At 43.4% G+C, this 18,680-nt stretch overlaps 2 protein-coding genes across 3 annotated transcripts; one reads left to right on the forward strand and one right to left on the reverse strand.

Annotated features, from left to right (window-relative positions):
• Positions 1–1,303: 1,303 nt before the first annotated feature.
• On the forward strand, positions 1,304–5,610 carry LOC125544538 (glycosylphosphatidylinositol anchor attachment 1 protein). Of its 2 annotated transcripts, XM_048708264.1 has the most exons (6): positions 1,304–1,831; positions 1,924–2,015; positions 2,300–2,396; positions 3,102–3,924; positions 4,017–4,150; positions 4,502–5,610. In XM_048708264.1, the coding sequence occupies exons 1-6, from the start codon at positions 1,740–1,742 to the stop codon at positions 5,373–5,375; spliced, it is 2,112 nt and encodes a 703-aa protein (XP_048564221.1). In that variant the 5' UTR covers positions 1,304–1,739; the 3' UTR covers positions 5,376–5,610. The 2 variants fall into 2 exon arrangements, with proteins under 2 accessions (XP_048564221.1, XP_048564223.1); XM_048708266.1 differs by lacking the exons at positions 1,304–1,831; positions 1,924–2,015 and having other exon boundaries at positions 3,082–3,924.
• A 988-nt stretch (positions 5,611–6,598) lies between these two features.
• On the reverse strand, positions 6,599–16,104 carry LOC125544539 (splicing factor SF3a60 homolog). The gene is made up of 12 exons (XM_048708267.1): positions 15,722–16,104; positions 15,183–15,293; positions 14,531–14,635; positions 13,682–13,824; positions 11,474–11,570; positions 10,303–10,464; positions 10,153–10,224; positions 9,952–10,065; positions 9,256–9,333; positions 9,041–9,169; positions 7,525–7,671; positions 6,599–6,960 (listed from the first exon to the last, which is right to left on the reverse strand). The coding sequence occupies exons 1-12, from the start codon at positions 15,893–15,895 to the stop codon at positions 6,814–6,816; spliced, it is 1,479 nt and encodes a 492-aa protein (XP_048564224.1). The 5' UTR covers positions 15,896–16,104; the 3' UTR covers positions 6,599–6,813.
• Positions 16,105–18,680: the final 2,576 nt, after the last annotated feature.

Raw genomic sequence — 18,680 nt, forward strand, 5'->3', positions numbered from 1 at the left:
GTTGGAAGATTACCGAGTGACCGTCCAGATTGGTGGCGGCAACCATAATGTGGCTATGAAGCATTTGCCTTTGATGCTCGAAGGGTTCACAAGAGCCTGGCTCAACCAGCTACCTCCTGGCAGCATTTACTATGACCTGGCCCGAGTGTTCGTGAAAAGCTTTGAAGGCACGTACAAACAGTCGGGTGGACTGGCAGAGCTGCAACACTGTGTGCAGAGGAACAACGAGACTCTCCGAGAGTACATCCAGCGATGGACCACTTTGCACAACACAATGGAGAATGTTAGTGAGCACCAAGCAATCTGTGCTTTCAAGGCAGGTATCAAGTACCGGGAGCTCATCCTGAAGTTTGACCGAACGAACACTCCAGCTCTGAGCCGAGTGATGTAGATAGCCAGTCGGTATACAAATGGCAAAGAAGACTAAATGAGAAGCGGCAAGGGGAAGGCTGGAGAGCCCAATTAGCTTGGTAACAACTTCAGTCGAAAGCAGAAGCGTAAGGCCGACGCGACCGGCAATGTCGAAGCAGCGGCCCTGGCTGGATAGGGGAAAGGCATGGGTCTATCGAAGCAAAAGAAGGAATGGGCTTCCAAGAAGAAGAAACACTCAGAGAGTGACATACTTGATCAGCCCTGTCAAGTTCACACAAAGAAAGATGAAGATGGCAACCTGATTTTGCCAAAGCACACCACTCGAGAGTGCAGATTGCTAAAGCAAGCTGCGACAGAAGACCCTTCAAATGACAAGGATCAGGACGATGATGACAGGGGGAAGAAGCCCGCTAGAGGTTATCCCACTGTGGAGAAAGTTCTGATGATTTTTGCAGATGTCGAATGCAAAAGAAATCTGCGGGTGTGGGCTGTATGGCCCACTCACGGCCCCGCGGGCTAGTTACCCCTTTGGGGGTCTACCGGCGCAGGATCAGATGGTAGGGTTAGTGGCCTACTACCGAGGTTAGTGGTGGTACTCCTTTGCCACATAGGCACAATCAACGGGTCTAGACCAGCGTCTACCGGGTGGTAGCCTGTTAGCTTTACCATCGCTGTGTATGGTGGTAGACTAAAGGGTCAGACCGTGCAAAACTTTAAACCAGAGTCATTTTATGCTAAACTCAATGTTACAATGTCAAAAGCAATGTTTTTTTTTAACATGAGTAATTCCATGCTAAAAACACAAAATCAAAACAGTGATTTTGGGCTTTTGGCCCTCCCATGCGATTGATCGAAATGACATAACATTTGGGCCCGATTCTCTCTCAAAAAATAAACTGGGCCTGAGGAATCATGTATAGTCCAAATATCCAAGAGATTCCAAGGTCCTGTCTGGCCTTCTTCAACCCCACGCCGCGATCTCCCATCGTCCTCACTGAGACCGACCACTCGCCGTCGTCCCCTTCCGAGCAGCAGCAGCGCGCGCGCTCGCTCTTCGGCTTTGCCTCCTCGACTTGCTCCGCAGCTTCTGCTCCACCCCCGGCTATACGGCGCGCCTTCTCGGAGAACCTTCCTCGTTGACCTCCTCGCCTGGAGCCGCATCGCTTCTGCCGCGCTGGGCGCGGCGGCTAGCGCTACTGACTCCTGCTGGCCCTTCCCCCACCACTCGCCACCCCAACCCCACCTTTCCTCTTCTAAGACGAAACCAAGGGCCGCCACTGCGTCAGTCGATGGGAGATCGTGCCCCGCCGGCCGAGATTCGGTAAGGATCTGCACGCCCACCTGAAGACCTAGACCAAATTGCAGCCATGGAGCCGTCAGCTAAGGAAGATAAGCAGCCGAAGCCGCGGCTCATCGTTCGCCTTGGCATATTCCTCGCTTCTCACCACATACTCTTCAGGTCTGCTCCCCATCTCTCCCTATTTAGCACCATGCTCAGTCATTTCCTTTTTCTTGTTCCACTGACAAAGTTCTTCGCCATTTTGTCGCCAGCGCCTTGTGCTGTTCCGCGGGCATTATGGCACTCCTCTTCCTCCCATCGCTTGCAAAGAACACATACCTCTCGGAGAACGCTCTTATACCTGGTACGCAATCTTCTTTTTCACCGTGGTTATTCAGATCCCCTGTACAATAAATTTGTAGTGGAGCGATCGGTACCTTAGCAAAATTAAGGGTTGAGTATGATATACCCGAGTGGCTTCCCATGGTTATGATTCAATAGTGAAGGCAAACCATCCATATCCACCGCGTCAAGTATTCATCTTATCGTGCTAGTGGCAATTTATCAGTTCATATGTTCATGTAACGCAAGCAGCATATGGCCGTTCAAAGACGGAACATAATGTTGATTTGGAACCTTTGCATGTAGGCTCTGCAAATCCATTGTTCTCCAGCGAGGATGTCACGGAAGCTAACAAGTTTATCAAAGGAATTGAAGCTGCAGCTGGGGAATCAAGAGGAGGAATGTAGGTTATTCTATCTAAATCCCTTGTTCTATGTTCAACTTCCTTTTCTGACAACAGTGGGTTCATCCTTATTTTTATTATGCTGAATCTGCATCCTTGTTTGTACAAATGTATGGATAGATGTGTAATGTTCAATATTTCAAGCCTGCCATTAAAGCGTTTGTCATGATGAAATCTGTGATGGTTATTCCAACAATATATAGTAATTTTATTAATAAACATACGCATGGTATCCATGGAATTCTAAATTCGAAGAGTAATGCTTGTAAACATACACAAAGAATCAATTTTGTCCATATGTTAGTTAAACTGAAGTTAAAGACATGCCAATTTCAGATGGTGATATAACGCAAGTGAAGGGTGTCATACTAGATTGTCAAGAGTAAATAGTACAACCTCCGTCCAGAATTAACTGTCGCTGAAATGAGTGTATCTAGACGCGTTTCACTCATTTCAGCGACAGTTAATTCCGGACGGAGGGAGTAGTTCTTTCCTGTCTCTGCTTTAATGTACAGTTTTATTACAAATGTCGCGGGGAAATGCCAAAATTCCTAGTGCAACAAATGAAAGATCTGGGTGCAAAAGTGTGTTACCGCGAATTCCTCCCTCATAGCAAGCATTTTCAGCGACATGCCTGTGTCTGCTTTAATTCATAGTTCTTACCTGTGTCTGCTTTAATGTACAGTTTTATTACAAATGTCACAGGGAAATGTCAAAATTCATAGTGCAACAAATGAAAGATCTGGGTGCAGAAGTGTGTTACCACGAATTCCTCCCTCATAGCAAGCATTTTCATCCTCTGAAGTTCTTTACTTCCATGACAAACGATTTGGCAGTTCGACCCAATGGCACCTATTCCAACTCTGGAACTAATACAATTGGCATTATACGAGCTCCTAGGGGTGATGGAAAAGAAGCTATAGTATTGGTTACTCCTTACAATCCTCAGAAAGTTCAGGCAAATGAAGTATTATCACTCGCACTTGGTTTCTCTGTCTTCTCCCTCTTAAGTCGAGCTGCATGGCTGTCAAAGGATATTGTGTGGTTATCTGCAGACTCGCAATTTGGGGAGTACACCGCAGTCTCTGCATGGTTAAATCAGTACCATAACCCTATGTTTGTGGGTGGTGTTAAACATGAACCTGATGGTATTGCAGAAAAGGCTGAATTTACGGATTTCAAACGTGCTGGAACGATGGCTGCTGCTCTCATATTTAAAGTTGGGGAAACTAGGAACTATGGTGATAGAGATAGTGTTACAATGTACGCGGAGGCATCTAATGGCCAAATGCCAAACTTGGACCTTCTGAATGTGGTGCACTATCTAGCTGTTCATAGACAAGGTTTTCGTGTGAACATTGAGACAATTAGTTCGTTGTTAAGTTCTGCATGGCTTAGGGCTATTGCTGAAGTGATTCATACTCTTGGGAGTATATTGAGAAAAATAAATCCTGACTGGAAGCTTGATATTACTGCCTCTGATTATGTGGAGGGGACTGCCAACCTTGCTAGCTCTATTTATAATCAGGTAATTGGACTGGGTATTTTCCATTCTATCTTAAACAACACTAGCTTTTCAACTGAACCTAATCACTTCTTGTTGGGTTTTTGTTAAAGCAGGCTCTTGGAGTGCCCACTGGATCTCATGGTGCGTTCCGTGACTATCAAGTTGATGCCGTTTCTTTAGAATTTTCACCAACATTTTATATCAGAAATGAGAATGCCAAATCGTCATTTCTTGTAAGGGGTGGAAGGTCAGTTCTTACCGGGTTACTTCAGGATGCATTGCTATGAAATATTTCAAACGTCTTGTGATTATTGACATGTGTTGAATAGCTTAGTAAGAGGAAATATATAAGGTTAATGTTCTTGATTATCAGAGACAAGATAATTATAGACCCTGGAAGTTGTAACAATTAGCTATGGATCTTAAGACTTGGCCTGCTGATAACCTTACGCTGTTATAATAGGCCTGTTCAATTCCAAAGGTTTATTTTCATTTTTCAGCAAAAGATGCCTACTCTACATTTTATACAGCGCATGATTGAAACATAGTTTATACTGATTTGTTCAGATATTCATTTGACATGCTGCTTTTTGTTCAGGTTACTTGAAGGTGTGGTACGTTCTGTGAACAATCTGCTCGAGAAGTTCCATCAATCATTTTTCCTATATTTCCTCACAGCTCCGAGCAAGTTTATTTCAGTTGGTGTCTATATGATTCCTTTTGCACTGCTTGTGGCACCCCTCCCAATAGTTGCTGCTGCTCTTGCCGATGGCAGTAGAAAAAAGGGAGAATCAATCGATGCCAGTAAAACAAAGGGCAGTGCTGATAATCTCCCAACCGAGGTTGGATCATGGAAATGGCTTCAAGCTGCAAGAGTTCTGCTTGTTATCCAACTTTGGGCAGTGATTGTTTCACTACTACCGTACTATATCAGTCAAATTCCCGATGGTACACCAATACAAAGTTCAGTGATCTGGGTGGTGCTCGCCATTTTGACGTTGATCGTCCTATATGCCATGTTTGGTTCACCATACTCTGCTGGTGTTGAATGGAAACTTCTGAAGGCCACGATGATCACTTCAATCTCAATAGGGCTGGGGCTTATGTCGATAATAAATTTCGCTACTGCTCAGCTTGGGGCGTTGATTGTGATCCCAATGTGCCTGTTTTCTCGACCGCTGAAAGCACAGCTTGGTATGAGCTTCCTTCCACGGACAGTATTGTGTGCTTCAAATATACTTCTTGCCATCTTTGGTTTCCCTCCAGCTGCATTGTTGATTATGAAAGGGCTGTCCAAGGGGTCCTGGACGGTAGACCTTGGAGATTTCTGGGCGTCAATGGAGTTCTTGTGGGAATGGAGTAGCGCCACATATCTGTATCTGTTTCTTGTCCATCTTCCCTGCTGGCTTCTATGCATCCATGTCTTGCTGCATCCATGTCGCCAAGTGGGATCAAAGGTTAAGCGGGAGTAGATTGTTTGATCTGGGAATGTTTCAAGATCTAGAACAGTGTAACAGATGTGTCAATTTCTACGTTCTTCGGTTTGCTAACCTTTTTTATTATAAGAATTGCTTATTTTTTTCTGAGATGGAGGATCTACAGGCGACAGCAAGTGGGAGAAAATTGATCTGTCTTACAGTGTCAACTTTGCAAAACAATGTAAAACATTGCTGTTCGTAAGGATGCTGGATTGTTGTGGACGCATCACAACTTCACAAGTAGTCCAGAGATATGTGCAAAAGCGCAAATGGTGCATCCTCAGTGGGCTGTGCAAATACCAATGCTGTTCCTGAACTACCTGGTCTGATTTGAACCATGAAACTGTTTATATTGAACAGTGAATTTATTTTTAAGCATAACCTATCCTGGTTTTTAAAAGTGATTTTGTAGTTCATGATTTTCAAATTTAAACGGAAAAATCATTGGTGCAGGAAAACTTTCGAAATGATAACCTGCAAAACTGGAAGACATGAGAATTCATTCTTTTTTTTTACTGGAGCAACATTGATTCTGCATATCATATGACTGAAATTTATTGTCTCGCACTCCCTCTGTAAACTAATATAAGAGCGTTTAGATTACTAAAATAGTTTACATCATTCTTTGGCACCAACCAATCGTTTCAGATTTTTTTTTTGGGTCCCTTCTGAGACATAACCACTACTCGAACCTTAAGACCGGTTCTTACCTCTAGGGTCTAAATTTTTTGTGAAAGAATTCATGTACATGGACATGTGGCCATTTTTGCTTTGTACAATGCTGAAATGATGCAAAAACCACTTTCAAACACCTGCCTGGGGTTCAGCTTATTTTAGAAAATAAGGTACTCCCTCCATCCCATAATATAAGAACATTTTTCAATCTATGTTAGCTCAAAAAACGTTCTTACATTATGGACAAAGGGAGTAATACAAATGATTTCAAGCTTCAAAGGCTGAGACCAACCAAAACGCCATGGTTCAAGATTTTACCAGGCTTCTTAGAGAGAGAAAATGGGTACACTAAACCGCCTTTGCTTCCGTTTGCCTCAGTTTGCAGATTCATACTTCGATGCAGATTTATACTTCGATCGAACAGCACACAACTTTCAGCCCACCCCACTGAGCGCTTAAGCATCAAACTGTCACTGACTAAGATTGCTTTCTCCAGGTTGACACTATAAAGTAAGCATAATGAGATAGGAGATTTGGTCGAATAAACAAAGACCGCTGACTAAGATTGACCAGTAAAGCATAATATGCAATGCAACCCAAAGAAGGAAATTGTAACTCCGAGGTGCCATCTGGCTACATATAATGTAATCTAATAAAAAGTCACAACGACCATCAAGTTCAGCAGGTATCAATAGAACAGTAGACCAACGATTTTAGCGTCGCGTTCCTTCAAAGCACTAGAATCACATCCAGAATTCTATATCAGGCCTTGGCGCTGCAGATCAGTATAGGTCTTTTTGTTGTAGATGTTTCCATCCTTATCTTCATACTCTTCTTCCAAGTCTGGCCGCCACTTGTTCTGCCCTTGCTTTGCTTGTATTCTCTCCCAGAGTGTCGTCGCCTCCTGGAGATACAAATCAGAGATGTCAAAGCAACTTCGTGACGACCAAACAGAAACAGTACATGACACAGCACATGTTCAATATGATTCAGATCAACTTACGGGTCAAATTTAATGACATTTTCTCCTTTTTTCCTAATTTAACTTCTTTCAGCAATTATGACCACACTCGACAATAATTTATCTCTCTTAGTCCGAGACATTAATACAATGGACACCATGGTCTCCCTCTATTAATATCTCGGTTTCATGACTTCTATCCATGTGACTAACCAAAGTATGGCTTACAAATTATTCAAACATGGGGGATGCTTCATAAACCCTAAACATGGTATAGTGTTCATGTATCCTTGAGGAAAGTTAAACTCAACTTCAAATTACTGTTTATTCCAACATTATGAAGTTGGAAAATATGAAGCAAGCAAAAGGCATGACTATCAGTTTAAAAAAACTAAGTTACAGGCACTTGCTCACAATGTACACGACCCTGAGCCCGAGAAGAATATTTTGCAAACATTATCCTAAAGACAGGACACAAACAAGACAACAGTAAAACGGCAGGTGTACCTTGATGGATGTAATTTCATTGAAGTTCTTAGTATTAGGAATGCCAAGGCATCGCATCCCATGCTGATGGCGCCACTCCTTGAAATGGCGCTCATAAGCCCTTCGCCCCCAGTAACTGTGGTTACCACATATTTCACACTTGAATTCCTGACAAGAAATAGTTAAAACATTAGAAGTCTAGTACCAAATTTGATGCTGATATCTGGGCATATAATAGAAATGATGCTATCGATGTTCAAGTCGAGTCTAATATTTGAAAACAAGTAAAACACAATAACTAGATGAAACTATGTGCAAGCTATCAAACATTAAAATTTAGCATTCATTTTTGGAAACATACCATTCTGTAGCTCCAAACATCATATTGATAGTAGTATTAAAGAAAGATAAAATCATAAAAATGTGAGCCTTTATTTGTTGGTTGACAGTTCCTCAAATTACAGAACATATATAAGTAGTTGACACCCAGCAAAGCTGATCCAAGATCAAGTAGTTGAGATCGGTCCTCGCCTGGACCGATGTTGGACGGCCGACCGCCTCGCCCGCCGTGGCCTGCAACACCCCGCACGATGCCCCCTCTGCGACCAGGCCCCCGAGACCATGCACCACCTCACCCTTGCCTGCCCCTTCGCCAGGCAGATCTGGCACGAGGTGCTGCACTGGCTCAGACTCTCCTGCGCCCCGCCCGACAGCGAGACTTCCCTCAACGACTGGTGGCGCACGGCGCGACAGGACACCCCAAAGCCCATGCGCAAGGGCCTCGCCTCCGCGACCCTCCTCGTCCCATGGATGAAACTGCGTCTTCAACAGTGGCCGGCCCTCGACGACTGACCTGCTCACAAAGATCAAAGACGAGGCCGCCCTCTGGGCCAGAGCCGACGCCCTAGGGCTTCGTGCCATTTTACCGCAAACATGGGACGTGCACTGATATGCCTCCAGGTACTGTAATTCCCTCCTAGGAGGATTGTAACCGAAACTTCATTTCTTTCCAAAGCAATGAAATGCAAGCTCTTCTTGCGTTTTCTTGAAAAAAAAGTAGTTGATATAAATAATATAGGCGCATTTGGTTCGCTACCACACATTGCCACATCTAACAGTGTCAAACTGTGGCAAGCCACAAAATTGTGGCTAACAAATTGATGGCCATCTCTTGAGCAATGTTTGGCTAGAAATGTGCCACTGAATGTGGGGTTACAAGACTAAGAAAGTATGGCATGACAAGAGTTTGGCAATGAAGCCATACTAGCCTAACTAGGTTAACTTACATGCAGCATGTCGTGGTATACAACCGTACATGCCCTATACAGGTTGCCACTGCCCATCAGTCAATTAATTGGCGGTCACAAACATTAGGTGACTATCTATACATTCATGTAGGAAGAACATGTAATAAAATGACATGGAAATATTCAGCAAAACAGCAAGATGAGCTATTGACGTAGACTGAAGGCAAAAAAAAGTATGGATAAATGATACTGACTAATTAAGCTGTTAGCGATAAGATAAGGCCGGTTACCTGACCAAGACCGTGAAGCTTATAGAGCCAATAAGGGATAGGTTTCCCGTCCCAGCCCATTGGTAACTTGAGGGGGTTGTAGATTTGTTGGTCTTCATCATCACTTTCACTATCAGCTTGCACTTCTTCCTATAAGAAGTCACAGAAGATAGAAGTTCAGATAAACAGACAGAAGAAAATGTAAGTAAGTTGAAGTTAAGGGAGAAACTAAGTACCTCTTCCCGCTCTGCTTCCATTTCTTCATAGGTCAAGGTCAGCTTCTTCTCCGCGTTTTCCTTTGTTCTTACAATGACCTGCACACAAAAAAAAAGATAGACATAAAAAATTAAAAAACATGTCGTGAACAATGCTGATGACCCGTAGTCCTACCAAGATAAAAGGGAACTTTGTAAACTATACCACGAAAAGTAGATCATGCTAGAATTCCATACACATGGAAACACTGATTTGAAATCTAGGAGCTTCTGGTTCACCAATGATCACTTTCGTGGGGAACATGATAGAAAAGGTGCATCATGGCATTGGTGGCAGCAGGACTCAGGCGATGGCAACTTTTGCTATTGTCTTCATTATAGATGTTGTTCAATCATTTTGTTCACTTGCTAAGTTGCTATATACATCATGCCGAGGATCACTTTTAGATAGGTTGATAAATGTTGAGATTCTAGGGTAAGTTAGGATATAATGGTCCCAGTACTTATATTCACGACCATCCTACATTCCTAACCTATGCACAAATAAACCAAAAGATGGCTCATTACATGGTGGGAGCATCTGCAAGGGATATTAGCCTATCCTAGCACAAGGCCATTCCTCAAGCTGTGATTATGACCTTACTAACCGACCCATGCTGAAATGGATAATTGACTGCACATGTTACTGCACAACACATAAAAGGAATAAGAGCTGACCTCATCGAGAATCTCACATAAGCGCTTCATCTTCATTTCAGTCAAAGCAATTTCCTTCTTCAAATCATCACCTTTGGCAAAATGCTTACGATCCAGTTTTTCCAAGGGTGTATGCTGCAAAAGTATGGCCAATGATAATAAATTTAGGACTGATAAATAGCCATAAAAACAATAAAATTAGCAACAGCCTTTGGTAGTCACCTTCAGCAAGAAAAGCCGCTCAGCACGCTGTTGAACAGTGCCGCCACCCTTCAATCCACGAGCAGTTAAAGCCTGAAAAAAAATGTTATTACATAAGGCCATTTCAAGTACGAAGTAAAATAGAACCTGAACTATGTTACAAGATCAAACCTCCTTCAACTTTTCCGGACCAAGCTCTACAAGCTCTTCAACAGTACTGTAGTAATCAAGGTCTACTGCAGACTCTTGCAACACAGATTCTTTCTCTGTGCCCTTATTCTCCCATCCAGGAACTTCGCCATTGGTCCACTGTTCTTCAAACTCACTTTCCAACTGCACAAGTATAGATACTATTTGCTTGTCAGTTGTCACTTATCAGTTATCATAGAAGTGCGAACCTATATGTGGATGATAGTGGTTCTTTCTAGCTCTATGTTAAACTTGTATCATAGAAGTGCAAACCTATATGTGGATGATAGTGGTTCTTTCTAGCTCTATGTTAAACTTGTATCATAGAAGTGCAAACCTATATGTGGATGATAGTGGTTCTTTCTAGCTCTATGTTAAACTTGTATCATAGAAGTGCAAACCTATATGTGGATGATAGTGGTTCTTTCTAGCTCTATGTTAAACTTGTATCATAGAAGTGCAAACCTATATGTGGATGATAGTGGTTCTTTCTAGCTCTATGTTAAACTTGTATCATAGAAGTGCAAACCTATATGTGGATGATAGTGGTTCTTTCTAGCTCTATGTTAAACTTGTATCATAGAAGTGCAAACCTATATGTGGATGATAGTGGTTCTTTCTAGCTCTATGTTAAACTTGTATTCTCAACCCACCACCAGCAATGCTACAATTAATCATAACAGTGATAGATAATGGGTGAGATCTGCTTAAAAGTATTCCTCCGTCCACGGTCTGCTTAAAAGTATTACCTCCGTCCACGAATAAGTGTACATATAGAAATTTTAGGACAGAATATGAAGCGAACTAGAAAATGCATTGGAAAGATGCAAGGCACCATCTCTCTCCTCTTCAATTACCCCACCCCCAATGAGCTAAGTGCATGTAGAAAGTGAGGAGACCATGCGTTGAATGTTATTGGTCTTGATTACCGTGTGATGAGAGAGAAGCATCTTTTTCTACTTTATTGAAAGTGCATTGGGAAGATAGAAGTACACTCTTTTGTGGACAAAATTTGAATGCCAAACGTACATATTCATGGACGGAGGGAATATATAACAAGTCTCAAGTAATGCACTATGTCATCACATAAGCAGGTGTGAGCACAGACCACAGAAGAAAGACAGTATACTTGAATGTACACAAGAGGATTGACCTTTGTAAAAATCTTCTCAATATCTTGCAACGGTTCTGTACGATACAGAAATGACATCAGATATTCCAAAATATGCTCCAAATATTCTTTGTAAGGCCTGCGAAATTGAAGAAAATGGAAGATAAATCATCTTTACAGAAATGTATGGACTTCAAAAATATATGGTTGACCAAACAAATGTTAGACATATTAATAGTAAATTTTAGTTAATCCCATATACTTGAATACAGATCTTACTACGACCCCACCACTCTAGTAATTACCTGTTATGTTAAATGAACACGGTATTCTTAGTTTAATAAACAGATTGCAGTGGAAAAGAGGGAATTCAGGGACAATGGACAAAACTAATACTCCCGTTCCAGAATACTCCCTCCATTCCTAAATATACTGTGCGCTTTGTTCAGTTCTAATACCAATGTGTGTGCTGGCACTTGTACTTTGGACAAATATAACCCTCCACCAACTCTGTCTCTGGCCCATGTGCACGTCGCCTCTGCCACTCTGCTAGCGACCTGCCCCACCCACACCGCTCAGCCATTTTCCTCTCCCCATCGCATTTCTCTCTAGTTCTTCACCCAGCAATGGCAGAGTTAGATTTAAAGAGCCAAATCAACTGGGAAGATGTCCAAGAAGATTACACCGGTCTTGCCGGAGAGCTAGACTACGATCTGGAGCTGATCGTTTCGGATGAAGTGAAGGCGCCCTCTCTCTCCTTGCTGCAGTTCATTTTTTTTGTTGGAGTTCTCGTCTCGGATGTGTATGCTGAAGCTGAGCCCCCGCGCGTACTGGAACTCGGAGAAGGAAATCAAAGCGCCGGCCACCGCAAGCATGCACTTGAAGTTGGAGAAGGAAGCGGCAGCATGTTGTTGCGGCTCGGTCTTGTCGGCGGCCTGGCCTTGCATCTTGGTGTTGCTAATCGTGGACACGGAGAAGGCCATGGTCGCGGAGACGCCAGCCACGGTCATGGAGACGCCAGCCATGGTCATGGACACGCCGGCTGCGGAGACACCGGATGCGGTCATGGCCGGCGCGAATGCGGACGGGCGGGGATCGTTGGGGAGGTCAGGAGGTGGGAGGCCGGAGTGGATCAAGGTGAGCAGGGAGGTCAGGAAAAGCGGCGACAGGAAAGAGACAAGGGGGAGAGAGAGACGATGGAGCTATGCGGTGGGGTGGGGCTTTGGCTGTTCGGTGGGAGGGCAGTTTTGTCCAAAGTCGCTCGTCGCGAGAGATACGCACTACATTGCGGAATTTCTCTAGAAAGCTTATGCGCACTAGATTTAGGAACAGAGGGAGTATAATGTGTATCGATTTCCGTGCAAGTCAACCATTTGAATGTTTGACCAAGATTATAGAATAAAATAACAACATCTTCAATACCTAATAGATAAAATATGAAACTACTTTTCATGATGGATCAAATGATATAAATTTCATATTGTGGATATTGATATATTTTTCTAAAAACTCGGTCAAACATGCACTCGTTTGGCTTTTGAAAAACAAATACACCTTATATAAAGGAACGGAGGGAGTACTTGTTGGTAACTTGAGATTCATGCACAACCTATATCTCCTTGTATATTAGAGATTCCAGCTCCATGCAAAGGGAAGGGGAATCCTAACATGACTAATCCTGACCTGATAAGAACCTATCAATCTGGTATTCAGCACATCAGGATGAAGAAGTGGTGTGGCAATTCCATCGTGAGTGGCATCCAGCAAGAAGGTAGTAGGCTTGGCTGGAGCTAGAGGTACAAGGGTGATCCCGTCCAGTGTGGGGAACATCATTGGCGCAAGTTAATTTGGAGGAGGTTTGGATGGAAAGAGGCAGTAGGTGACTCAAGTACAACCTAGAAATTGGGTGAATGGGGCTAACGTTACTTTGTGTCATGAGCTTTTCATCATGGGCACTGGTATTCGACGGGGTTGTTACTGCATGCGACAGATTTTTCGGATTTCCATTTCCTTAGTTTATAGCATCCATCACGTGATTATTTTGTTGCTACCATACCGAATACCAATAAAACTGGATTGGCTGGGAAGGTATGCCTTTCGGGGTTCCATTTGGTCGGGAATTGGCCATTCTAGTTCTAACCAACACAAGATGAAATCAAGGGAAATATATCTAAGATGGATGTAGAATTTTGAGATAAGCTCGCGCCAGGAGATATGTTATTGGTCTTAGAGAAAATGCTGATAACATACCTGGTAGCTTTTAGATTATGTGCGATTTTTTCAGTCTGAGCAAAAGTGCCAACATATGCTGAGTATTCCATTAGTGATCCAAACTTGGAATTTATGAACTCGTTGTAGAGCTCATGTAGGTCCAAGTACCGGCCAAATGCTTCCTATCAAAACACAGCGCAAGAACATTAGCAAACTTAAAAGTGACTGCGATTAGAACAGCATATAAATATAAAAAACACCAACGGGATGAACGTGCAATGTGGATTAGAACTACATGATAATGCAAACAGTAACAATAAATGAGCAGTAATTGGTTCTCAAGTTATCAAGCTCCATCTAGTATCTTGTCATTAACCTAAATCTTACCATGCATAGCACCGTGATCCTACAAGAGGAATCAAATAACCCTGCAGAAATTAAAATACACGTATCACAATAGAGATACCCTCGAGTTCAAGACTGCTGCAGTAAAATGGAAAACAAGGCTGCTACTTGACGCTAAAATGTTCTTAGCAGACATTATTGATGATTTACCCCAACTTTGCCACTTAATATAATCAGCTAAGTAGTTCTTAGCAGAGACTTTATGGATGATTTACACCAACGTTGGCACTTAATAATCAGCTAAGTATGGCAGAACGAAGCAGTGCTAGACAATTTAGAAAAAGGCGTCCAGATGAGGTTGCCATGAATTTCACTTCTCAAAAAAGGAATATATAAACATAGGTAAGTAAAGAAAATCAAGTAAACATGGCTTAGGATAATCAAGTAAAGAAAATCAGATCAACCACAACATGGCTTAGGATAAAACAGTGCGCAAATCATCGCAACCAGGATTATCTAAGTGAAAATTATACTGGACAGTACCTCGCCAGTGAATTCAATAGCTGGTTCCTCCTTCAGTAGCTCCTCATAATCATCAGTTTCACTGACGAAACGGGCAGAGTGATTCCGTCTATGGTAATCACGAATCTGCAAGCATGCAACAAACTGTAAATGAAAGATTAATCACCACTGAAGAAACAGTATAAGTTCAAGTTTTCCGATAACACTCAGTTCTGATCTGCCTCACGTGTGTCAACCAGATGGTCATGGTTGAGATGAAGTGCAGGATAACATAACCGGAAAATTCACCAGTGTGTATGTAGTGTAATTTCCAAGTAGGATTGCTAGAAAACATGTTCTAATCTTATTATTTGGCTTTCTGAGGGTTGTCATGTCGTCAAGAAAATCTAGATAGTCACTGAATAATTTGGTTTCCTATCATCCAAATTTTGGTGCGAGGGTCCGAGATCAAATTATTGAAAAGAACTACACCCTCCGTGTACTAAATTAGAGACACTTAATATGGAACGGAGGGAGTACCAACTAAACAACGATAGCATGGAATGCTTTTGTCAGTGCATGAACTGCAGCATCCACCGCCTGGCTAGCATTTTGCCACTTTTAACTGTCTGATTCCATGGCGTGCTTAAGTGATTCTTGGGCAGAGTCAGACAAGCTAGAGTTGATTATTTACCTCTTTCAGCCTTTCATAGTACTTGGGGAAGATGTCACTTTGCACCGGCGCGGTAAGATGGGTGGAGATCTCATCCTTCCTAGCACCGTCCTTGTCTTCATAGATTTCCACCTAATTAGTCATATTAGCAAAAATCGCATTAGAAAGAAAAACAGACGATTCCCAAAACAACAAAAACGGGGAAATAGAAGCACGAAAATAGAAGTCCTAAGATAATCCAATGAGTTTATCTACCCTCGCCCGTATATTATAAAAATAAGGCCGAGAAATCAATTTATCTAGCTAGAGTTCGGAATTCCCCAGAATTAGCACGGGTCGACCAACGCCAAACCATAACAGGTGGAGCTAACACACAGGCAACCCTAGGCATCTCAATTCAAGATGTCGCAAATGACATGGAACAAAACCAATCCTAACCAACAGAAAGCAGAGATGCGACACGGCCAAGCTCTGGCCACGGCAGACAAGCATTGTACGAAAGCTACAGCCACTAAAATCAGGCACGAAACCCTAGATAGACAGGAGGAGGAGGAGCTTACCAGCTTGTCGGACGTGGAGACGACGAGATCGAGCATGTGACGGACGCGGTGGGACTGGAAGAGGCGGTCGCGGGCGTTGGCCGGGTCGCGCTGGAGCTCGCGCACCGCCAGGCGCTCCAACCGCTCGAGGTCCTCGTGCGCCGCCCGCGTGGCCTCCAGCACAGACGACGCCATGGCTGCCGCTTCAGGTAGGGCGCCCTAGCCCTCTCCTCTGCTGGTACCCCGTGTGGTACCAACAGAGCCCGGGGGTCACGCTGCGCCGCAGTGAGTCTGGGAGCGGCGAGGGGAAGTCGGGAGGGGAGAGCGTCGTGGCTAGGGTTTTGAGATTTCGCGGCCAGGGACCGACTGTCGGGAAGACGAGCGGAGAGGAACGGCTCGGGTAAATCGGGTTCGTCTATTTCTCCCTCGTAGCGAGAGGGAGCGAGCGCTCGCTCAAGTTTTTCGCCGTCGTGCCGCTCGCGTGCTGGGCCGGCCCATCAGTTACCCTGTACCCGATTTTTTCCTGCGATCTGCGTAACTTTCACTCATTTTGCTCCGGTAGGGACTGTTTGGTTTATGCCTCAATTAGTCGCACCAAAATTTTGGTATGATCAATTTTTTGGCAAGTCATTGTTGTTTGGTTGCCATTGTATCATCCAGAAGTATGTCAAAATAGCCCTTTATTTGGTTTGCAACCATTCGTGACTTGATGATTAAAACATTTTTTGCAAAATTATTAATTTAAATTAAGATGTTGTTCCCTGTAAAAATTCTAAGATGCACCCAACAGAAAAAAAAAACAGAAATGTCACGCGATTGTTGTAGCCTGCAAAGTGTTATTCGTGGATAGTTGCATCACTGCATGCACTTGCTTAATTGCGGGAGGACCCACCAGTTAATTACTACCTAACGGAATCAAAACAGCTTTGCATGCACCGATCCGACTTAGTCCATGTTTGGTTCATAAGTCTTAGGATTTTTTTTAGTCCCAACTTATAAGTCCCAAGTCTCTAAAAAGTCCCTATATGTTTGGTTCCTGAGACTTAACATGGACTAAAAGACCATATTACAATTATAAGTCCCTCCTTGAGAGTCTTATTTCATAAGTTCCAAATGCCCACTTTAAGTCCCTATAAGTCCCTCATGTTTGGTTTAGATGAGACTTATAGAGACTTATTTAAGTCCCTAAATTAATAAGTCCCTGGAAACAAACACCCTCTTAGGGATAGCTTAGCTATGACGCCAAAAAATTGGCGAAGGTTTTCCACGCCACGATTTTGCCCGCGCGTTGGCGGAAATTATGTGGGCGGACGACGAGCGCACGGGGCGAGCCAACTTTTTGGTACTGATCCAAACAACCACCAAATATCATGGGCTAGCCAATGTTTTGGTATGGTCACTGTTGGTTGCAATCCAAACAGATCCGTAATTCATATTAGAATCTCTAAAAAGACTTGTATTTAGAAACAGAGGGAGTATGATTTAAGTTCTCTGCCCGAAGATATTTTTTTAACCATTGATTCATACCTTCCATTGATTCCTTTGTTGATATCTCGAACCACCTGTTTCGAGTCACATGCAATAACGAAGTTTTGAAGTAGGAGATCTTCAGCCGGTGAGAGAGCCTCACGACAAGTGATCGCCTCGAGAGTTGCAACGTCGTGCACGCCTAACATGACCAACGTCGAGCTGCCAATATATTCAACTCGTTCATCACGACAGATTGCGGTTGCCATTCCTCCCCTCTGATTTCTTTCTACAGTTGCGTCCACACGATTTTTTGTAAAACCCCTAGGGGGTGCTTTTGGCCGAGTTACTCTTGAAGCGGTTGTACTAACTGTGGTTGCTCCAGTGCTCTTCTCCTTAGGGATATCCAAGTCTGAGATAAGCCTCTGGATGAATGCTAGTGTAGCTTGTGGGCTTTGAAATATCCCCTTGTGGATCGCCTGGCGTCTAGCCCACCACGATGCCCAAAGGGTTACTGCTAGCTTGATGAACGCCTCATGAAATAAGGAGTTCAGTATGGTGAAGAGCCATTGCTTCGTGTTTGGTTCAGTAGTTGCAATCAAATGACCCACAAGTTCCTCATCGACGAGCGCCCAGATGCATCTCGATATGGTAAACTCTAACAATCAGTGCCGCCATGAATCAGGAGCACCACAAAGACCACATGCGCATGAAGGAGACATTTTTCGATGGGCTCGGACATCTTCGGTCGGGCTTTGAGGGTACTTGTAACACCCCATATGTAACTTTTCCCAATTTGGCAATATATCCATTTTGGTCTTCATCCAATTCCTTGGGTCTATCATGGTTGGCTTCTTTTTGTTTGCCTCTGTTTTGTTTCTTTATTGCATTGCTATGCCATCATCTTGTTGCATCATGGCCTCATCATGTGTTTGCATTGTGCTTGGTGTCATTTTGCATATCCCCATCATCATGTGCATCTTCATATTGTAGCATATTGCATTGTGGCATGTTTGGGATCCACGCTTCATCACTTCCCCCCTCATCACCACCTCTCCTTCTCTTTTCTTTCACTTTTGCAAGTGCACCTCTACCCTCCTTCATTAATGTTCATCTTTTCCCCAAAATTCTAGCATCATGCCCTAAACCTCTGTGCCAAGTTTCACCTATTTTGGAGTTGATTTGGTTAGGTTTTAAAATGACTCAAGTTTGAATTTAATTCAAACTTGAATTATTTTACTTCCTTTAAAAATCTCCAAACCAATTCTATTAAATAGGGCATAATTCCATGAGCTTGGGGATATTTTACTATTCTCAGATTCTTCTTCTAGCCCCCTGCACTTTTTCTTTTAGTTTTCTGTTTGAGGAAAATGATTAAGGGAAAAGAGAGAGGGGCAGCGCAGCAGCAGACACCTGGGCCTCGGCCTCCAGGCCGGCCCAGCAGCGCGCGCGCCAGCCCACCCGCGCGATGCCTCCGCCTTTTCTCACCAACGCACCCTCTCACCCCCCGCTG

Source organism: Triticum urartu, chromosome 3 (assembly GCF_003073215.2).
Source record: "Triticum urartu cultivar G1812 chromosome 3, Tu2.1, whole genome shotgun sequence".
NCBI lineage: Eukaryota > Viridiplantae > Streptophyta > Magnoliopsida > Poales > Poaceae > Triticum > Triticum urartu.

Bases quoted from the DNA above. Each gene is read 5' to 3' on its own strand.
- LOC125544538 (XM_048708264.1), top strand. From the start codon at position 1,740: ATGGAGCCGTCAGCTAAGGAAGATAAGCAGCCGAAGCCGCGGCTCATC. The intron at 1,832-1,923 runs GTCTGCTCCCCA...TTTTGTCGCCAG, and splicing joins TCTCACCACATACTCTTCAG to CGCCTTGTGCTGTTCCGCGG. The intron at 2,016-2,299 runs GTACGCAATCTT...CTTTGCATGTAG, and splicing joins GGAGAACGCTCTTATACCTG to GCTCTGCAAATCCATTGTTC.
- LOC125544539 (XM_048708267.1), bottom strand. From the start codon at position 15,895: ATGGCGTCGTCTGTGCTGGAGGCCACGCGGGCGGCGCACGAGGACCTC. The intron at 14,636-15,182 runs GTAAATAATCAA...GCATGCTTGCAG, and splicing joins ACTATGAAAGGCTGAAAGAG to ATTCGTGATTACCATAGACG. The intron at 6,961-7,524 runs GTACACCTGCCG...TTGTATCTCCAG, and splicing joins ATGAAATTACATCCATCAAG to GAGGCGACGACACTCTGGGA.